General features: G+C 42.1%; 1 protein-coding gene across 5 annotated transcripts in view; it reads right to left on the minus strand.

The window, feature by feature from the left end:
* Positions 1–19,120, minus strand: part of rbfox2 (RNA binding fox-1 homolog 2) — a 57,378-nt gene that overhangs the window by 15,714 nt on the left and 22,544 nt on the right. For 3 of the 5 annotated variants that reach the window (XM_015058735.1, XM_015058659.1, XM_015058812.1), the window contains exons 3-6: positions 3,894–4,097; positions 2,333–2,500; positions 1,955–2,008; positions 1,732–1,824 (exon numbers count right to left, since the gene is read on the minus strand). In XM_015058735.1, the coding sequence (XP_014914221.1) occupies positions 1,732–1,824; positions 1,955–2,008; positions 2,333–2,500; positions 3,894–4,097 (519 nt within the window). Of the gene's footprint in view, positions 1–1,731; positions 1,825–1,954; positions 2,009–2,332; positions 2,501–3,893; positions 4,098–4,986; positions 5,086–17,215; positions 17,673–19,120 lie in introns of those variants that run through there. The other 2 variants (XM_015058971.1, XM_015058889.1) reach the window with 2 other exon arrangements.

Raw genomic sequence — 19,120 nt, forward strand, 5'->3', positions numbered from 1 at the left:
CTTGCATATGTGATTTTATTTCTTTATTTTATTAGGTTCTGGAAAATCAAAAATGACACCACACTTCTCACAGCAGTTTCATTCCTCATCTCCCGCCCCAGAAATGCCCCCCCCACCCATCATGCTTCAATCTCTGAACACACCAAACATATCAGCTGCGACCGCATACAAGTCGCTCAGTGTGAAGTGACAGGCTGGGGAAACTCCCAGCAAACTCTAACCTTACAGTGCCTCACCAAAGTATTCACGCCCTTTGAACATTTTCACATGTTGTCAAGTTACGACGTCAAACAGTTGGGTATTTTATTGCCACAAGCAATGTAAGGGGCACATTAAATAGGCTGCTTTAGTCAGGTGGCCTGTGTATATGATATGGAATTAGAATTTCATCGCAATATTTTGTGGCACTACTGTGTTAATTAAAATGATTAAAAAATAAATAAATACAATTTTTTTTAGGTATAACATTCATAACATCGTGTATAAATATTGTTCCTGAAAAGCATACCCATTTGAAACAAGCTTCTTCAGGACACCAGTTACTTAAATAAGTTGTGATTTGTATCACTAAGCTGCACACAATAATTGCATTTAATCATATTTTCAAATTTATTGATCTCGTTGTGGAACAGACGCTGGGAAAAATAGTAAAAAAAAAAAATAACATTTCCGATAAAATTGTCTTTTTTAACATCATTAATTGGAATTTATCGAGACAATGATAAATGATAATTCATATCATAAACCATAAATGCCCACTCCTAGTATGATCCCTTGAACAAATCATCACAGCAACTGAGGCAGAGTCAAAACTGTGACGATCTCGTTTATTCATCGTGGAAAGCTAAGTCTGGCATAAAGATAACCACTAAGCAATCCTGGAAGACATCCTGTTACGGCCTTGAAAAGAACTGAGACCAGGGACAGACAGCTGAATAGAAATGCAAACCACACTTTTCAGATTTTTTTTTTTATGTTTTATTTTTTTTGAGAGGATTTGTGAAATGTTTCCTTCTGCTTCACAAATTTATCCTACATTGTACTGATTCATGGCAAAGTCATAAGAGAATACATTTGGGTTTGTGGTTGTAATGTGACGAAATGTGAAAAGGTTCAAAGTGTTTAAATCGTTTCGCAAGACACTGTACGTTTCCAACCATGCGACACCAGCAGGCACTTTTCCGTTCACAGGAGAAAACAAGAGAGGCTTTTGAAATCTCTTCCAGTCATAAACACAACCATAAATCAAAAACGGCCACTCATCATGATCATGGAAGAGGTGATGATGGGGATGGAGAAGGTGCAGGGAAACAGAAAAAATAAGATAAAAAAAAAAACAACCAGACCCTACATGCTGTGACAGAAGCAGCAGAAATCGCCAGCGATCGAGTCGTAGTGACATCTCACCAGCCATGCCTGTTGTGTAGCCACTCCACCCAGCAAGCTTTGCAAACCACACAGCTCCAAGTTCAAGGTGGAATGGAGAGCCCACAACACCAACATCATCAACAACATCAACGACAAGAAGTGCCGTCATGAGAGAGCGTGCGGCACCGCTGCACCATGCTATAGTGAAGCCAGAGGAGGGGGGGTAGAGGGGTACACAGAACAGCCACGTGGAAACCTTCTCTGGGGGCAGAAACCACCATAATGGTTCTCATTTGTCATTTCTAGAAATGAAGGAGAGACAGAGGAGAAAATGGACATTGTTCTGGAGGGCTGGACGCTCACCTCGATTTTACGTCCTTCCACCAGCGTGCCGTGGAGCTTCTCCCTGGCCCTCTCTGCATCTGAGCTGGACTCAAACGTAACAAACCCGAAGCCCTGCGAGGAGAGGAGGAGGAGGGCGGGGAAAAGAGGAGAGGTGGCAAAACGGGCAGAAACAACAATTCAGTTCCTATTTTATGAAAAACAAAACACTTTAATGCTTGAGGGTCTGTCTCCACCGTCTTACCTTGGAGCCCCTCTCGTTGAAAATGATCTCAACATCAAGGATTTTGCCAAATTGCTGAAACGAAAGAGACGACGCAGTGAATTTAGGAGACTGCAGAAGCACTGAAGTCACATGTTCGCCACAGGGAGTCAGCACTGCTCAGCCATGATGAGCTGGCACTGAGCCAGGATGGGTTCTCCCACATCTATCTCTTCCCTGCTCTTGCCTCATCAAAACATTTTGGAGGCATTTCTCTTTACCAAATTGCGGTTATCACGACAAGCCGTTTCAGAGTAACAAATGTTCTGACTTTAAAGGGGCAGAGAAAACGTTTTGCGCATTGCAAGCAGAGAGAAAAGGAGGATTTTTTTATTTATTTATTTTTTTTTGTCTACGTACCCCAAACATTTGCCGTAGGTCGGGGTCTCGGAAGCGGAAGGGGATGTTAGACACATGGAGACGTTTGGGCGTCCCCTTGGCGTCCGAATCGTCCCCAGGGCCCCCGCCACCGCCCCCTCCACCTGAGCCAACTACAGACTGCCCGTCAATCTGAGAGGAGCCGTCAGACTGCAGGGTCAGAGAGACAAAATAAGACATGAACCAACTGATTACAATTTGTTACAGATATTTGTTTTTATCATAAAAGGCTGAGTAGACTAATGACAAACAAGAGGCGGTAATTAGCCGATTACTCCTCTGATTTTTCTATGTATCAGTTCTTACAGACATTTTCCATAAATAGTACTTGTAGGTACTTCTAATGTTTAACATCAAACAACAGATCAGAATTAAATCAAATGCCCCCTCGTGGAAATAAGGCTTCAGTAGGTCAAAGATTTACTAAAACCAAAACCAACGATACAAAACAAATCGGCGCATCTGCATTTAGAACCAAAGTTTGAAAGACATTTAAGTTTCTGATTAACAACTTGAGTGGCCTTTTCACTTTCATCCAACACAATTTATGTTAGAGAAACAGTCCCAGACCCAGGCTGCTTAATAAAATAGAAAAGGAAGGAATTCAGCAAATGTGGAAAGCAGACTTGTGAGCATTGCTGCAGAGAAAATAATGTTGATTGCCTGAGAGTCTTTACTTAGCAGATTTATTAAGCAAATTTATCACCTGCAGTACAATAATTCAAAATAAGTACGCATTGTAGACGCGTACTACAATGCGTCTACAAGTGTATTTATTTAAATACACTTTAAATAAAGTGTATTTATTTAAAAGGAGAGGAAGTCTGAAAGAAGCATCCCTATGTAATGTCAGCTGTATTAAACAAACAGATGTATTCAGCTCAAGTTGTTAAATCATCAGAGCAAATATTTAATAGTAATTAAGTATTTTTCTGTAGACAGAGCTATTTAGGTTCAGAGCAGAAACATTTATAGAAGACTGTGGAGATTCACTGATCAAGTTTTTACTGGAAAATACAGATTTCTGCTCGTCATTAATGTCCCACTGAATGATTCCAAATTAACTGGTCTGGCATTTTTATTTTTAAAAAAACATATAACGTGTAAAGCAATTTTTTCACAGAGGTTGTCCTTTTGAATCCATCAAAAAATAATGACTTTTTCCTTATTTACTCATCAGAAAGATCCTTTAACTTTATCTGATAGTTTTACAATTAAAAAGATCACATCAAAGAGCAGCAATTTGTTGCATTTATAGACCAAATATGGTCAAAATTATTAGTTTGTTGTGTTCAATGAATGGAAGAAAGAAAAATCTCATCAGGTGTGCAGTATTTTTACCTCCTGATCACAGATCAGAGCCAGACAAGAAAAACAGACTGGATGAGTCAGATTTCTGTCAGATTGATTTGTGCATCTCCACAAATCCAGCATGGATATTGAACCTATAATTTAATTACTCAGCAGTCTAAAAGAAAGACATAAAAACACCTCTAAAAAGCTTAAGTCTTTTTGTGGGCCACAACACAAGGTCGGCGCTCACCTGGCTGAGGCTGTTGCCGGCGTTGCCCGCGCTGTTGCCTGCTCCGCCGACCTCCACGGGGCCCTGCACCGCTCCTGCCGCATACAGGCTGCTCCCGTAATCCAGAGTCAGGCCGTTCTGAGGAGGCGGAGGCGGAGGAGGTGGGAAGGCGGAGAAGGGTGGGGGTACGAGTCCTTCCTGACCGCCAGCACTATCCTGAGAGCCCTGTGGACGGAACGAGAACGGAGTGAGACGGTAGCGGGAGCTACGGTAGCCAGCTGGTGAAATTCCCCTACACCTCCCAGACACTGCAAGACCATTTCCCCAGAGTCTTGGCCTAAAAGTCATGCAGACATGGTGGATACTAAATTTTAATTTTTCCCTCCTGTGTAAGAGCGTGCATGTATCTACAGCCCCCTGCCCATTAAATATTCACTGCAGCCACATCTATTATTGAGGGTCAGATGCCTCCATGCTCGGTTTGTTGCACAACGATGAGTGTCTGACGCCTGCACACACACTCACAAACGCCTCTGCGCACAAATCACCTTTGACATGCAAACACCCACACACCTAAGCGCTCGCACAAAGACCAACTGTTATTATGGAAGACTCTCCAAGTATTTCACACACAATTACCCCATAAGATACCAGTTTAGGTTACCAGCACATAGTGGAAAACAATGCAGACATCTGCAAACGAACAGTAATACACACGTACGCACACACACATTCCTCCCTGCTGGCAGAGGGGCATGAATACCCTAAATGGTAATAGTTAGTGAGCAAGGGAGGCAGCAGGGAAGGAGAAGGCGGGGGGGATGGACGATAAAAGGTGGTGACTGATAGAAGAGGCATGCTTTGCCTCTGATCCATAGCTGCAGAGATAAACCATCCATCACTGTCTTTCAGATCTATTTATAACTCTTGAGAATTCATGGGATGGCCAATCAATTAGAGGCTGCAACAAACTGGGACAATCCTTTGCTTTTAGTTTATTGATCTCACTAATATAATTACATCAGGACTGCAGCCGTGCCAAGTTGCACCAAGATGCAGGCAGGCTTTAAGGTAAGTGCTGAGGTCAGCATGCAAACATGCTGAAGCTGCTTACGGTAACGGCGCATGTTGGCGGAGATGTCAGCAAACCACCATAGCAGTTTGTACTAGCACTTGGCTGGCTTCTCATGAACAAGACGGTCTCCTATAAACATATGATGATGGTAAAAGACCTTCTTCAGCAATGCATTATGCTGACCACACAGAAACAATCACACAGAAAATTAAAAAAAAAACTAGTGAACACATCTAACTTTTGCAGGTACAAAAAGGCAACCGCCTTGTAGACATCTTGTCACAATGACAAACGGACGCCGCTAGATACCATCAAGGCTGACCTGGACACAGCAGAGTGTTTAATCCTCTTAAAATTTCCTCCTCTGGAACATGTTGTATTTAGAAACATTGGCAGCACTTTCGAAATGTCAAGATTTATTTTACAGGTCTGCATCTTCAACGTAGACATGGAGCTTGCTGTTCACAGGCAGCAATGAAAACCAAGCTGTGCAATTAACCGAGATAACGGTCCCAATTGTAAGAATGCTTTTATTTTGTAATGTCTTCTGACTGATGCGTATCTCTGCACCTTTCGAGGGCTGAAAGCTAGATAAGCTTTGCGAAGTCATGTTTTGAAAAGTTCGCACAAGTAAAGATGGAAGAAAGAGGAGAGGAAATGATGCATGGTTGGTACCAAACATCCAGCAATAGACGGCACCATGTTGTATCTGGAAGAAGTCGAGTGTACAATGAAAATGAATTTTTCCACATTTCAGCAGGTCATATCACTAACATAAAATATACAACACAGCTTAAAATATCAACAATAAAACCTTGTTTTACAAATATTCTTCTCTCAGACACACACTGAGACTTCGTCTCTGTTCCTAAAGTAAAAAAAAGAGAAAGATTTTAGGATCGTTCATGGCAGGAAGGCTAAAGAGAAATAAGTACAGTTCTTAAAGTGGGACCTTAATTGGATAAAATCATTATTGGCAGAAAAAATCAAAGTATAAGCAAATATGGTTGGTTTTACATCTCTCAGCAGGACTGCAGATCTTTTCCAGTTTTTCTCCTAGAATCTCCTAGATCAAGTTCTGAACCATTTCCTTATTGTTCTGGTACTGGTGGATTGTAGAGATGCCTTTCAAAGCAAGAATGTCCACAAACCTGCAACTTGGCTCAACCAACCATGCACAGTTAGTAAAATGTTGTCTGAACTCTGCCGAAGTGCAACAATAACATTACTTTTTAAGCATGTTCTGCAACCAAAAGGTGGCCTTACATACAGCAGGCAGCAGGTTCACTGCATTCACCATCACAGTCAGGTACGAGGCTGAGCACTGCAGAAATGCTTCAGTTTGCTCTCAACGTCAGTAGAGAAGTAAATCTGCAGAGCGGCAAGTACATGTGGAAAAACTTCCTTCTGCATTCATATGAAAAAAAGAAAACCTTGCTTGACTCTGAACCTGACATTGGTGACTAGTGCTAATAAAATCGTAAAAGAAGGCTGGCAGAGCTACTCATTTTTTTTTTTACCTTATTCCGTTGTTCTTGTGTTTATTTAAAACAATGGGTTCTTGTTAATGCAACCTGTTCTGGCTGTTTCCAGATGCAACCTCGATTTAATAAAGACACTCAAGCGATTAGGAAACCATCAGATATCCTTTTTGTAGAGCAAATTGGCCCTGGCACATGCAGCTTCTCTGTGTCGTGTGACTGGGAAGCTGCAATGTGAAAAGTGGGGGGGAAAAAAGGACAAAGATACTGTTCACACAATAATAAGAACAAACTGAGCCAAATATTATTCACATGCATTCATTTAATATCAACCTGAATATGATAATTAGTAAAAAGAAAAGACAGAGTTTATGTTTAATCTAAGAAACCTTTTGTTTTCCATGAAACTTACTTTTTATTTATCTTCCTATTGTGTTTTTCATTCATAGTCTACATGTAATTATTTTCACCATATTGGTTCTGCTTTCCTCTGCGGTTATTAATCTTTAATGATAGTTGTAATGAGGTAGCACAAAAAGAACACACTGGTAGTAGCAATTTAACAGTAATGGTTGATGTCCTTTTTTATCATAATCGTTTACCAGACATCTGCTTGGTGTGTGTGTGTGTGAGTGTGTGTGTGTGTGTGTGTGTGTGTGAGTGTGTGCGCGAGAGTCTGTCCATGCGTGAGTGACAGCGATGCCCATCTGAGCTGCACAATGGATCACTGTCCCTTTGGGAGAGTTAAAAGTGTGTGGGAGGGTGTTTATGTCTGTGTATGTGTGCACGTAAGCCATCTGTCTCCCAGCTTTTGACCTTTCTCAGCGTCGCACCTGTGACACTGTAGTCCAGCCCCTCGACTCTGTAACAAACCGGGGGATGCACGCGGTCGACACGGATCACATCAATATTGTGACACAGGAGCAGCAGACTGTGAGGGGGAAACTTTGTCTGTTCGTTGGCAGAGACAAACAGAAGTAAATAAATACAGCAGGAGCCCTGGAATGAAATGCAAGAAGCTTTTAGAGAAACTGCTCTTTCAATTGCTTTGGATACTGGTTTGATAGTTTATACAGTGCCTTACATAAGTATTCATACCTAGTGAACTACAACATTTTGTCAGGTTCAATCTGTCATCTGAAAATACAGAGAGGATGGAAACAACTGTGAATCTACAGACACGGCTGTCCATCAAAACAAGGAGAATTTATCAGAGAAAAGGCCGATTGTATCGCTGGAGAAGCTGCATAGATCCACTGTTCAGGAGGGAGAATATCCAGAAAGGACAACTATCAGTTGTTGATTTTACTTGTACTTGAATAGTTTAAAAAGAAAAGTTAAAAATAGAAACAGCCGCTGTTGAAATAAGCCATTCAAACTTTGCCCCAGGTGCATGAGGGACAGAACAATCACGCGGACGTCGGTTTCAAAGGGCGATCCTAAAAGAAAACCTGTTAGAGGCTCAAAAGACTTGAGACTGAGGTTCAGCTTCTAGCAGGACAATTACTCTCAACATTCAGCCAGTCACAGTGCGATGGCTCAGACAAAAGTAGGCCTGAACAATATGGCAGAAAAATTACATTTCTTGCCAGATCCAATTTTTTTTTTTTTCCAAAGTAGTAATTACAAATGACAGTAAACATTTTTAAAAAGTGGCTTTTATTTCAATAATACCTTCTGTGAGTTGTACAACAGAGTATTGGGGAAAGGCTACAAGGATTTTTGCTTAATTATGAGAATATAATCATAATATTAGCAGATTAAAGACACAATTTTTACCAGAAGGAAGCCTTGCGAGAAAAAAGTCATTATGAGAAGAAAGCTTGGATACGGTAATTATTTTTTTGTTATTTTTCTTGTAGGGTTTCTCAGAATTTGGCAAAGAATTTCATTCTCCAAATAGTATGACTGTATTCTTACAATATTTTTGTACAAATATTCTCGCAATTACAAATGAAAAAAATCTAAGCGAGAACCCTATATATTTTGTTGTAGAGTTGACCTGAATTCAAGTCCAATTAAATAAAAGCTGTAAAACATTCCTCTGCTGAACTGTGGAAATCCCAGTAGTGTATTGGTGAAAATAAATTCAAATTTTCCAAAAATCTTAAAAAACAAAAGTTTTGATTAATTCAAAGGAATTTATCACCCGACCCGAAACCAAAGCATATTGCTGTGTTAAACTGGCCCAGTCAAAGTCCACATCTAAATTCAATTGAGAGTCTGTGGCAAGACAAACAGAAAACAGATCCTCACAAAATCTCTCCGCCCGATCTGCCTAAGCAACTCTATTCCTTCCGCTTCATAACTGTGCAGTTCTTTGTGTTGGACTATGACATCAACAAAATGCATTAAAGTTTGTGGAGGTTGTGGTTTGAATATTATTGCTCTGTACTGGAAATTTCAGAGTACGTATTGCTGTATAATCTATAATCCTTCAACAAAAACTTTTGCTAATCTTAGAAATAAGAATGTTACCCTTGCAGAAGCCATTAAACCTGCTAACTAATCCCCTTTTTCACGCTGATGTCGAGAGAACGTAGACACTTTCTGTAGCTTTAAGAGAAGAAAATGCTCAGAAGTCATCCTTTATTGACTCCAGTACCGGACTGCCTCTTGTGATTTTTCAGCAGCGTAATCACAACATGAAATCCTGTTATCTTACTCCCTCCTGCTCCCTGATAGCACGCGGTAAATGCATGTACGCCATTAATCTCGACACTCTGGCAACGCAGTCATTTTTTTTTTCATACGGAAATCCTTGAACTGCTCCTTCGAGAGTCTCTCCCAACACAAACCGTGATCTCCCATCTTCAGCGCGTGGCCACTCGAGCCGTGCTGCCAGCAGATTACTGACCGCTGTGTCCAAGTTTAACTTCATTCACATTCTCAGATAGCAGCTGTGTCCGCTCATCTAAACTCTGCAGCTGTATGAACCTGCTCCAATATTGCCCACGGGCATCCAAAATAGGATTCTGCTGAGTGATAACATCCCTCACGTCGCTGCCTTCCTGTCCTGTGAACATTTCATGTGTTATATGTTGAAATTGGGGGCTCATTTTTTTCACACTAACCATGGCAGCTATTATTACTCTCTGATAATTTAGAATATCCCACGTCAATGATGAAGCTCTCAGTTGGAATTGGGGCCGAGAGTGAAAGTAAAAAATCCTGACCTCTAAGCATTTCTCCTTCCACGCTATAATACCTCTTTTAAATGTGCGCTCGGTAAACAGCTGATATAATTTTATGCTCTAATTAAAGGATAGAAGCCTTAAAATAGACCAGAAAATCATTAACATGTGAGGAAATCTCTCCATGTTGGATAAAGAAATTCAATCTGTGATGGTAATAATGAGAGCTGCGATCCTCTGATGAGAACGATCTGAATTTATTACAGTCGCCTCTCCATCTCGGAGACGAATAGGGGAGAGCAGAAACGCGTAAATTAGTCAGCTTAGATGAGGTTTTAGGCTGAGTAATGGAAGAAAAAGAAACCTATGCTAAAGGACCGACTGATGCATAGGCTCGTCTTAGATTAAATGCACTCACAGACATGAAAATGATCAAGGGTGGAGGAACTAATTCCAGGTCAGCAAGTTGTTTCTTGGACACCTTTCTGGAGAGATTTTTAAGAATTGATGAATCCATAAGTCCATTACGGATTTATAACTAAACTGAAAAAATAAACGTGATTTTTTTTTTTTTCCCTGTGCAACTTGGGATGTCACACTGACTTGTCACACCAATCAAATGGCTTGACATTTTCAGTAAAATGGTGACGTCAATAATACTCATACAAAAACAGGAGGTGTTTACAATAGAAACTTGAGGTATAATCTTACAAGCAGCTTCGCAGGTTGCACCTTTTTCAGACCCTAGAACGAATGCAAATTTTTTTTTCTCCAACTTCTGGCAATAAATATCCAACATGCTTTTTAAACCAGGCTGCGCAACCTCTTCTCACCTTCACTCGGACAAGTTTAACTTTATTTATCCTCGGTGTTGTTTGGCACTGCGGCATTGTCTCCGCACATTTGCCTCACAGATGGCACATGGAGACTAAAATTTCTAGCTAGGCTCAAAGAACAGCTCATTTTGATGCAAATAATATTTGGCTCCATTTCTACCTAACTGCAGTTATAAAGGGAGGCGTTGTTTGCTTGTTAATGTTTTCCTTATAATTTATTAATCACCTATGAGTTATTTATGAGGTAGAAAAAAAAAACACTTTTATGATCGCTCTATGCGGGTACCCATTACATCAGCCGAACAAATCATGAACGCTCATGTTTTTGTCCTCTTTATTTGTTCTGATTAACTTCACTGCTATGAACAATATCTTTTGTGTTTCTGCGGCTGTTTGGTTTGTCTTCGTCACAAAGCTGGATATCATGCCAAGTTACTGACTAGGCCAAAAATGAAGCCAAAGCCAAAAGATTTCAACAGCTAAACTGTGATCGTCACTCGCTCCATTTGAAATGTGAGCTCTAGAAACATTCAATAACACACACTCATTGTATTTAATTGCATATTACCATTTAATGTGATGCATGGCATTTGGGCAAACGGTAAACATGACTTCTTTATTTCAAAAAGCAGCTTCTTTTTTAACCACTCCTCCATAGAGGACAGAATTGTGGAATCTATGTGTAATTGTTGATCAACGGCTCTCTGATTTTAATGCCGATTTTTGATCTGATCTTCACCTTCCGACAATTTTAAGAACACACAGATTACCGTGATGGCTCTATTCATAATCTTACTAAATATTCCTCCCATGTGTGATAAGACTGATCAGAAGGACACCAGGACCGCTCCGAACAGGAAATATTCAACATGTTTGAATCCCGAGGACAAACAAGTAACTTATTGTTCAATGTGACGTGTAGCCAATCAGAAAGCGAGTTGACAGACACACGAAAGGGAATGCAAAGTACATAAATAAGTTGTAAAAATACAACTGTCATGGAGCATCAGAAAGTCCAAGTGGACATCAGAGACATCTTTTTGTTTCTTGTCTGTTAAAAATAGTCCGCAATCGCCAGTGCTTCTTCCTCGTTGGTCATGCTTGTTCACTTTGAACTCATGTTTGATCTTGAAAAGTTTTGCAAGACTTCCCGTCTCACATCTTAATGTTCGTGAGTGAAATCTTTGCAGTGGCGTGTTGCATTTGCTGTGCGGCTTGACACCACTCACTGCTGGACTCCATTTCTACATCACCAAACTTGTGATGTTTTGTGTTGTAAAATGTGAGTTGTAAATCAACTGACAGCTGAACCAGGTGTTAGGTAGGCCTGTAGTTGTGCCATACAGTTTCTATTTTCAGAGGATGGATAGTTTTGTTGGCTTCATGATGTTTCTTCGGCAATATTCTCAAACAAACCTCCATGGTTTTCAGGGAAAAGCTGGATTTCACACAAGAATTAAACACAGCTGGAGTCTTTTTTTTTCCGATTACACCACTTCCGAAGGCAATCAGTTGCACTGGATTTTATTTTGGGGTGTCATATTGTCTTTTTCACTTCAGTTCTGCGATTTGATAGATGTGTTTGTCTATCACATCAAATCCCTGTGAAATCATTGCTGTTTCTAGGAGTAATATGACAAAAGATAAAAAAAAAACAAAAAAAAAAAAACGGGTATGCATGGTTTTGCACAATGATATAATAATTTAAACAACCAGTTTTGACGTCATTTACATTATCTCGTTTAAAACCTAAAGTCATCCCTTGCACAATGGACTTTTTACTGCAAAAATAAATGGCCCCACGTTGTACGTTAAGCTTCAAAATAGGCCAATAAAGCAAAAACAAACCAATTAAGCTCGCTGTGGAAACTTTCCTCAGGTACCTGCCTGCTGCAGAGAAAAATCACTGACTATGTAGTGAAATTCTACCTTCTGACACATTTGCTGGGGAAACTACCTTCCTGCTGTGCAGTAAAATGTTCCTAACAGCTCCGCTGTTGTCATTTGCGAGTCCCAACATCTATGACTCATGACACATCTCACTCGACTACTGATGAGTCAGACTTGGACTTGACAAGTTGTGATGCAACTGGACAGAATGATAGTAACGTGGAATTTAATACAGCACCACCACAGGTCCGATCAGGTGAACCGGAGTTGTTGATGCTTTAAAGCGATGTGATTTCCACGGCGTTTAAGCGTTCGTCGGCTCCGTCAGACGCCCCTGCTCGCCGCCGTTGCTCATGCTCTAACAGACTCCAGCCAGCAGGAGAACGGACTACCCCGGCTGTTAGCGCCGCTTCTGCCAGACGAAAATAGAAGCAGGAACGCGAGCCAAAAACAACCCAGTATTTGTGTTTCACGACCGCCGTTTTCAGAGGAGATCCATTTTGGCTGCGTCTCGGCGGTCTTTTCTTTACCTCGTATGCCGTGTTAAAAGCCCGGGTATCTACACAAACATTATGTGCTTTGCGTGCAGCTCTTTCTATCTGGCATGAGCCTTTTGCTGACTGCGAGTGGCTTTTGAGATTCACATCAGGATAAAAGCCTCAGCTGAATAAATGCACTCAGAAAGGTGGGTGAGAGGGGGGTAAGAGAAGGAATACAAAGACACAAAAGAAGGGCAGTCCCGGTCAATTGTAAGAGAGCAAACTTATGCAGTGCATTTGTGTCAGCACTCAGGTTTGCTCTGTTTAAGCGCGCACGCCTTTGTGTGTGGGTCCGTGCATGTGCTCCCCCTGGCGTTGGGACGCTACTAGGTTGCGTGTGCGTGTTGGCCCCCCCGCAAAAGCCAGTGAGTCAGAGCGGTAGCTGTAGCTGGCTTCCTTTCGGGTCAGTTAGCAGCACCAAGTGGGTCTGAGGAAGGCACGTTAGAAAGCACCCCCGTCTGCCGCCGTCTCACCACGAAACACGAGGAGACAAGAGGGAACACGATTTACACTAACTAGGCCATCGCTGGGTCATTTCACATAAATAATGTCATTTGAGGATCTTTACTTCCTCTGGGCGCCAGCGCCTCTCCGCAGGCCGATTCAGCGACTCTGGAAAGTGTGATTCATGTTGTTAACAGACCCTCGCGTTTTGGCTCAGTGATCGGATTAACTGAGGAAGTTCAGCGCCTGGATCACATCTTGGATTATTTTATTCGCCGTTGCAGAAAAAAAAAAACAGCTGGAGAAACATTCATGACATGTGTCTGTGGCATAATGATGAGCCAGGAGACACCCTCTTGTTAAATTATTCTAGCCCACGCCATCATCCCCCACCCCTCACCCAGTTGCTCTTCCCCGCTCCTCTTGCTGCTGTTCTCCCTTTCCTCCCACTCTCTCTCTCTATGCTTCTCTCTCTCTATGCTGCGCGCTTCACTTCTTTACGCTTCATAAAATCCAGACGGGACCCCTCGCATACGTCCCGCCCCCACACTTGTCAATCAAGCCCATTTGCCTCTTAGCAACAAGGATATCAGCATGCTCAAGCTCCTCCCACCACTCCATTCTCCATCTCCTTATAGGGTAACATATCTGTTCATCAAACAAATGCCTCCTACCCAACCTCTACAGTGTATTGCATTACACCTCTTTAAAACTTTATTTTTTACATTCTTATATTGCAATTACAGACCTGAGTAATTTGATAGATCAAAACTAAGAAATGCTTTATTGTTCAATTGAAAATTTAAGAAATACTTTGTAGAAGAAATTTTCACTGCACTCAAAGCATTTTGGGATATCTCTCTAACTTCTTTCCACATCTGGGGACTGAAATGTTTGTCCATTCTTTGCAAAATAGCTCAAGTGTCAGACTAGATGGAGAGCAACTGAATATTAATTTCACAGCCACACCACATGATTGCAGAATTCGCTCCATCCATCTTTTCAAATACCTTGCACGTCATAATACCGCCACCACCACCGTAGGAATGATTTTTGCAGTTCAGTACTGTCTCTACCCATATTGTACATCTAAAAACTAACATTTTTTTTTTATTTTTGTAAATTGCTATTCTAACACATATTTATGCTTTGATCTAAAGGTTGTCATTGCAATCGAACCAGTAAGTTTGGCTTGCTAAAAGGTGAGCCTTTGCTCTTGTTTTAGTTTTTCCTCCAAGAACTCCCTTTATTCAGTACCAACATCCGTCTTCCAATCATCAGCATCGTCATCCTAATGGTCTCAACGCATTAGAATCCCAAATTATGAAACGCATGGTCATCACAAATTACAGAAAGGTTTAGAAATAGTCATGTATAACCACATCATAGGTTTGGTATGAACAAATAACAGATGTTGTGTCGATACGTTTTCTTGTTTTATATTCCATTCTATCGGTTATATATTTAATAGTTTTTGTTCTTTTCAACTATTTATATTCAGCACTTTCGACATTGCTTGCCATTTTTAAAAGCGCTTCATAAATAAAGCTGATTGGTTTTCCTGTCCCTGCTTAAGACAGGCATCCCCGCAGCATGATTCTACTGCCATCATGCTTTACAGTACTGAGATAATGAGGTTTTTGCCACACAGCATTTTGCATTTAGGCTGCAAAATTAAATTTTGGTCTTGAGTGACCAAAGAACTTGCTTTCCACATGTTTGCTGTCTCCCTGGCAAGCCTTATGGCAGACTGGTCCTCTTATGGCTTTCTATCAGCAGTCCTTCTTATTGTACAACAAAGTCAGACGTCTCCACAAAAGCTGCAGCCTTTTATGAAAAATAAACAGTCCAAAACAAAAAAGAGGGGATGACACCTGACAAACATGTGCAGGTGAGCACACACGCTCTCTAAACGATGTGTGTTTACCCAACTAACACAGAAAGCAAGGTATGACCATGAAACCAGTTTGGCTTGTTCAGGAAGGGCTCTGCTTTAGGGCGACTCATGTCCTGGCGTCCAGTTTGCTTTTAAAGAGCGCACGCAAGCCAGCTGGAGGATGGTGTTGTCACTGTCAACTTCACCCTACGAAGAGTCAATGAGGGCAACCCCCTATCTGTCACAGAGGCTGTTTTATTTTTTATTTTTAATAACGCCTCACAGAGAGCCGTTCCAGGGCCAGCAGAGACGACTGCTAAGGAGGCAGAACTGTCACGGCAGCTCAAGACTGGAGCGCTTTCATAACTCATCTTTTTTTATTTATTTTTTTTATTTTTTTTAAGTCCAAAAGGTGCTTAACCTCTCACAGCTCTCCCAAACTACAGTCTCCTCCTTCCTCAAACCGGCAAAACAATTGGCACAAAATGAGTGACTCATGCAAGTTGCCACAGCAACACTGCTCATTGGGATCATTTAACAACCTTTATTGTAAAAACCCAAAGTAGAATCAATAACCAGATTTAGGGAGGCGTAGGTGGGGGCGTATACTCACAACCCGTTAACAGTTTGTGCAAGCGTGGCAGCATGTGTTCAGCTTCGGCAGCAGGTAGGCGTCTCTCCCTTGCCTTGGGGCGCACGCTTAGGTGGGGCTTGAGAAAATATTTCAGTCTTTTGAACCTGATCTGCTGCTCCAGCTCCTGCAGTAAAAGGCCAACCTTACTAGCGCATGCAGCAATATGAGGGAGCTAATATATTACCCTCATCGTACGGCACCTTTACACACTCATAACTGCAAAGTCAGCTCCAAGAGCGTCCCAATGGCCCGCTCCAACAAACCGAGCGCATTGTCACATCTCCAAGTCCGTCACCTCGTCGGTCTATTTCCGCCCCAAGCATGCAAACTGTCCAAAGGTATCCAGTCACCTTAAAAAGTATATTTCCTGATCTCATGCTGCTGTTCTCTTTTGGTTTTCCCAGCCCATCCCCCTCTCTTCCAGGGGCTCTTAAATGAAAACATTGAGATAACAGCTGCCAGGGCCCCAGGGAGAGCAAGAGGAGGGAGAAAAGAGGTCAAACAGTAAAGAGAGCACGAATCTAAGGTACAGCTGAAAAAGAAGTGAACACACACACTCACTCACTCTCTGATCCTGACTCACTCCAACTGAAATGTAATATGAACATGACACTTCATGCACCAACTTTGCAGCCCACTGTGTGTGCTTCGGCTTCTGTGTGTTTGTGAAATGTGTGACAGAAATTACAGTGAGGAGGTGTTTGGAGCTGAACAGGAGAGATGGAGACGGAAACAAGAGAAAGTAAAAGTGAGTAACAACAAAGGGAGGGAGAGATAGAGAGAGAGAGAGAGAGAGAGAGAGAGAGAGTAAGAAAAAGACAGGAGCAACTGTTCACTGGACACCTGTCCCTTTAGCTCAGGGGTAATGTACAGAGACAGCTGCAGGGATAATACAGACTTTTTACCAACCTTTCCTCCTCCCCAAAGCTCCTTTATTTCCCCTTTTTTTTTTTTTTTTTTGCTCGAAAAAAATGTCTAAAGAGTTGGCATGTAGCTAAACTGCTCCATCCAGCTGTACGATCTAACGCAGCGAGCGGCGCGCTCACATGGATTCCTCTGAGCATACATAATACATTGCCGAGCACAGTTTCTGGCAGCGGCAGCTCTTCAGATTGCGTGCACACTTCTAGCTCTGGGCAGGGGAACAGATGCCACAACAACGGCGGTAACAATAATGCATTGCCACTCGTGCGTCTCGCCGTGGCGAATCTTGATTGCGGCCGTTTCAATCTCGCTGTCATCCACTACACTAGTTCCTTGTCGGCCGAGTCCTAACAGGAGTCTGGCATGTCCTGCGCGGACCACGGTAACGGGTCAAGTAGAGTCCTCGTCTGTTAGTACTTAATTAGCGCTTAATGCTCGGTGACGGTGCCCGGAGCTCTCGTGCCGTTTCCCGTACTGCAGCGGCGGAAAGGTACGGAGACAAACACTCACCGACAACACGTTAGGATAGTACAGTCCCATCATCGTATACTGTGCAACAACTCCAACTGTCGCCGCTCCTCGCTCCTTTCCTCTTCTCGCGCTGCCTCGCCTTCTCTCCCTCTGTGTCACCTCACCAGCTCCGTCTCTCTTGTCTGTCTCACAGATTCAAAATCTCCCTCTCTCTGCCCCCGCTCGCTCCGTCTGCCCTGCCAATCCCCACCCCACCTCCTCCTCCACCTCCTCTGCTGGCCTCTGTCCCTGTCACTCTCCCTCGCGTGCCTTCTTCTGTAGTCCCCCTCTCTTTCCGCTTCTGTCGTCTCCCACTCACTCTTTTCTCTTCTTTGCCTCTCCCACTCGCTCCTTGCTTTCCTTCTACCCCCAGCCTTCCTTTTCGCTGCTGTGCCCTTGCCTGCTCATCTCTTCTGTCTCTTCTCCAGTCCTCCTCCTCTGCTCCTCTCTCACCCAGAAAGCCTGACGCCTCCCCCCCCCTCCTACTTCCCTGCTTCTGTCACACCTGCAAACTTTCCCCTCCCCTCTGCTTCCTTCTCATGTCGCAGTCCTCCCCTCCTCTTTCTCTCTCTTCCTCTGTTCTCTTTCTCCATGTAGGTGAGTTAACTGGGGCTGCTGGCACCACTGGGAGAGAAAGACAAGACTTTCCCTCTTCTTCCCTCTATTCCTTCTCAGACATGCACCTTGTTAGGAAAACGCACTGCCAACTACACACAAGGTTTACGTTTTTGAGCAACGTTCAGGAGACATTGCTTCTGAACAAATGCCATCAACTCAAATCACCAAACAGAGTGTTAAAGGGCTACTAAACCTGTCAGGATGTTACAAAATGGCACATTTCTAAGTGTATGCACATCCTTTTGAATAATATATGAAGATGCACAGTGAGAAATAACAGCCGCAACTCAAAAATCTGACCTTTTTCTGATCAGTAAACACCCAATCCCTAAGGGTTAACAGGGATGGGTGAAAGCTAGTTTTACAACAACAGCACTCTCTCTCATACACACAGTTGGACGTCTCTCCTCCACATAATGTAAATAATGAACGAATTCACACAGCAGGAATTTAGAAAGAAATATTCTGAATGCTACTGTGAGGTCCAAAGCTTTGCAGAAAAAAGACAGTAACACATCAACTACTACACTGTCATTGGTGCATCTCAACCAGCATAACTTTAATACTTTTTGTGCATTAGAATACAGTGACAAAGCCATTCAGTGTGTGCTATTTTTAGCATTCATACAACATACATAAACATGTTTAGTTGCATGATGTTTATAGTGTCAAAATCAGTTGAAACAGCTAAAAAGTTTTTTTTGTAAAAACCTAAAATTATAATTCCTCCCCATTAAGTGCGTTTGTCAGGTGGCCACTGGTGGTTTTTTGTGTACGGTATCACAAAATACAGGCTAACGTCACCAGCTAGGGGGGCTTCAAACGTGCTGGGACTTCATAAATATGCTTTTAGTACTGCTATCGTTGGGCTGGTGACGTTGCACTGTGGTGGAAAAGATTTGTGTTCTGCTAAAAGTAAATCAAAGTACTGACATTCTGTCCGTATTGGATATTTTTTCTTAAACAGAGATATTCTGGGTATCACCTCTAATCCACAAGGAAATTGATTTTTATAAAACAAAAACAAACAGGTTGTTAAAACCATTTGTGGTGTATCTCTGTGGATTTACAGCTTTGTAACACAATGATACAACAGCCTACTTCGTGCAACCTACTTATGACTTTGTGGGCTGAGAATTAGAGCGACAACTGGGATGTCTTACTAGGCCAGTCACGATAACAAATTTTGCTGAGCGATTATTTGTCCAAAAAATTATTGCGATAAACAATAATATTGTTTCAAGACCTTTTGACAATGATTTAATGGAAATTATGTAATAATGCATG

This window comes from Poecilia latipinna, unplaced genomic scaffold (assembly GCF_001443285.1).
Source record: "Poecilia latipinna isolate Pla-1442-1.1 unplaced genomic scaffold, P_latipinna-1.0 Scaffold4, whole genome shotgun sequence".
Lineage (NCBI taxonomy): Eukaryota > Metazoa > Chordata > Actinopteri > Cyprinodontiformes > Poeciliidae > Poecilia > Poecilia latipinna.